General features: G+C 36.4%; 1 protein-coding gene across 4 annotated transcripts in view; it reads left to right on the top strand.

Moving 5' to 3' along the window:
* Positions 1–2,894, top strand: part of LOC107680699 (double-stranded RNA-binding protein Staufen homolog 1-like) — a 15,318-nt gene that overhangs the window by 6,607 nt on the left and 5,817 nt on the right. For all 4 annotated transcript variants that reach the window (XM_016476710.1, XM_016476711.1, XM_016476712.1 and 1 more), the window contains exons 9-13: positions 130–273; positions 462–608; positions 1,746–1,821; positions 1,979–2,301; positions 2,395–2,517. In XM_016476710.1, the coding sequence (XP_016332196.1) occupies positions 130–273; positions 462–608; positions 1,746–1,821; positions 1,979–2,301; positions 2,395–2,517 (813 nt within the window). The remainder of the gene's footprint in view (positions 1–129; positions 274–461; positions 609–1,745; positions 1,822–1,978; positions 2,302–2,394; positions 2,518–2,894) is intronic.

Raw genomic sequence — 2,894 nt, 5'->3', positions numbered from 1 at the left:
CACACACACACACACACACACACATATATATATATATATATATATATATATATATATATAATATATACACACATATATACATATATATGTTTGTTTATTTATTTTTATTAATCTTGCACCCGCTCTCAGCTGCAGACCAGTCCCGAGTATGGTCAGGGCATGAACCCCATCAGCAGACTGGCTCAGATCCAGCAATCTAAGAAAGAAAAAGAGCCTGAGTACACTTTAGTGACAGAGAGAGGACTGCCTCGACGCAGGGAGTTTGTCATGCAGGTACTTCATCAGAGAGAAGACTGTTCTCTGACTCAACATTTTTATAACAGTTCAGTGCAGTTTTTGTGTGAAGGCCATGTTCTTCTGGCCATCATTTTCTTCTACAGCCTACAAAATTGCTTCTTGTCAGAAGTGTTCCTGAGGAAGTAACGCGTCCCCTATTAATTTCTGTTTTTCCTCTCACTCAGGTGTCAGTTGCAAGTCAGAATGCAGAGGGAATGGGACCTAGTAAAAAAGTGGCCAAGCGAAATGCAGCCGAGAAGATGCTGGAGCTTCTGGGCTTCAAAGTGCCTCAGCCACAGCCACCCAAACCGGCACTGAAAATGGACGAGAAGGTGAGCGCCTGCTTATTAACAGCATTCACTTGATATTAAAAACATGTTGGAAGTAGTTTCATAGAGTTTACAAACTGGGGTCCAAGTTTGAAAAAAAAAAAAAAAAAAAAAGATTTTTAGGGCTGTCAAAGTTAAGGTGTGTACTTAATATATTAATGCAACATGTTTAATGTAATGCTTTTTTAATTGTTTTTTTAAACATTCACCAAAAAGGATAATATTACTATTACAGGGCTGTCAAAGTTAAAGGGACAGTTCACCCAAAAATAAAAAAAATTACCCTATAATTTACTCACCCTCAAGCCATCCTAGGTGTATATGACTTTCTTCTTTCAGATGAATACGATCGGAGTTATATATAAAAATGTCCTGGCTCTTCCAAGCTTTATAATGGCAGTGAATGGCTGATATTCAATAGTCCAATAGAAGTCCAATAAACTGCATCCATCCATCATAAAAAAAGTGCTCCACATGGCTCCAGGGGGTTAATAAAGGCAGCCATTCACTGTCATTATAAAGCTTGGAAGAGTCAGGACATTTTTTACACCTTGAATGGCTTGATGGCGAGTAAATTATGAGGTAATTTTCATTTTTGGGTGAACTATCTCTTTAAGGTGTGTACTTAATATATTAATGCAACATGTTTTTTTTTTTTATTACATTCACCAAATTTTATATCACTATTTCAGCGTTGTAAATAGTGGTCAGTTATTTATTTATTTAAATTTTTTTACAGAACTAGTTTTTAACAATGAGCAAACAAAATATAGTTTAGTGTAACAATATATTTTCTAGATAAGTTTAAAACTATTTGTTTAAAAAAAGGTAGAAATATTTAGCATAGCACTATAAAAGCCAAGTATTTCATTTGTCTTTTATAATATTGCACCTGATAATGTTGTCACCTAGCAGAAATTATTTTCTAAAACATTTCATTCCTATCTATTTTTGGAAGGAGATCGCTCATAAGGGGAACTTTGTATTTTGGTCACTTTGGCATCAAAAAGCTCATTCACCGAAAAAGGAACATTTACAATTTTCATGTTCCAGATCTTCCAAGATACATTCCAAGAATTATTTGCATGTCGAAGTCTTAGTGTAAATAGTAAAGTACTTGTTTTATTTATCTTTGTAAAGGCACCTGCTAAGAAAACTGGAGATGGACGTAAAGTGACCTTCTTTGAGCCGGGCTCTGTGGAAAAGGCTGGTATTGGTATGTGTTTTGCAGTCAGTTTTCATATGAAACTGTCATAAATTTATTCACTTGAATGTTGTTATATGTATATGGTCCTTGTATCATATTACAAGCTCATTGTTAATTTTAGTGAATATATCCTGCTTGAAATTGATTCTTGCGTTTCTCAAACCAGTCAATAAGGAGGAAGATTTCCGAGTTCCCTTCCTCAGCCATCAGCAGCTTCCTGCTGGCATTTTACCCATGGTGCCTGAGGTGGCACAGGCGGTGGGTGCCAACCAGGGACCCCATGCCAAAGACTACTGTCGCACAGCTGCCCCCAACCCAGCCAAGACCACAGTAACGGCCATGATTGCTAATGAGCTGCTGTATGCTGGGACGTCCCCGACTGCGGAGGGTATACTGAAGACCAACAACAGCTTGCCACACAGACCCCACGGACCCCTTAGCAGACCGTCCGAACAGCTCAGCTACCTGGCCACTATACAGGGCTTACAGGTATTGAATATAACAATGAACACACACTTATCTAACCCAATGATGTTGCTCAACCAGTCTGTATCTTTTGTTTGTTTTTTTCTCTCTCTACAGGTTGAATACAAAGACTTTCCCAAAAATAACAAGAATGAGTTTGTGTCTCTGATCAACTGCTCCTCTCAGCCCCCTCTCATCAGCCATGGCATCGGCAAGGAGGTGGAGTCCTGCCATGACATGGTAGGTATTTTAATAATAATAATAATAATATTTACCACGTCATACCATATATATATATTTATTTATTTATTTATTTTATATTTATTTATTTATTTATTTTATATATATTTATTTATTTCATATATATGTGACCCTGGACCACAAAACCAGTCATAAGGGTCAATTTTTGGTTTCTTAGGATAGGACAATATGTGGCCGAGATACAACTATTTGAAAATCTGGAATCTGAGGGTGCAAAAAAAAAATCTAAATACTGAGAAAATCGCCTTTAAAGTTGTCCAAATGAAGTTCTTAGCAATGCATATTGTTAATCAAAAATTAAGTTTTGATATATTTACGGTAGGAAATTTACAAAATATCTTCATGGAACATGATTT

This window comes from Sinocyclocheilus anshuiensis, unplaced genomic scaffold, assembly GCF_001515605.1.
Source record: "Sinocyclocheilus anshuiensis isolate Anshui unplaced genomic scaffold, SAMN03320099.WGS_v1.1 scaffold396, whole genome shotgun sequence".
NCBI classification, from domain to species: domain Eukaryota; kingdom Metazoa; phylum Chordata; class Actinopteri; order Cypriniformes; family Cyprinidae; genus Sinocyclocheilus; species Sinocyclocheilus anshuiensis.
Note: the sequence above shows the minus strand (reverse complement) of the source record. Positions and strands in the feature narration are given on the sequence as shown.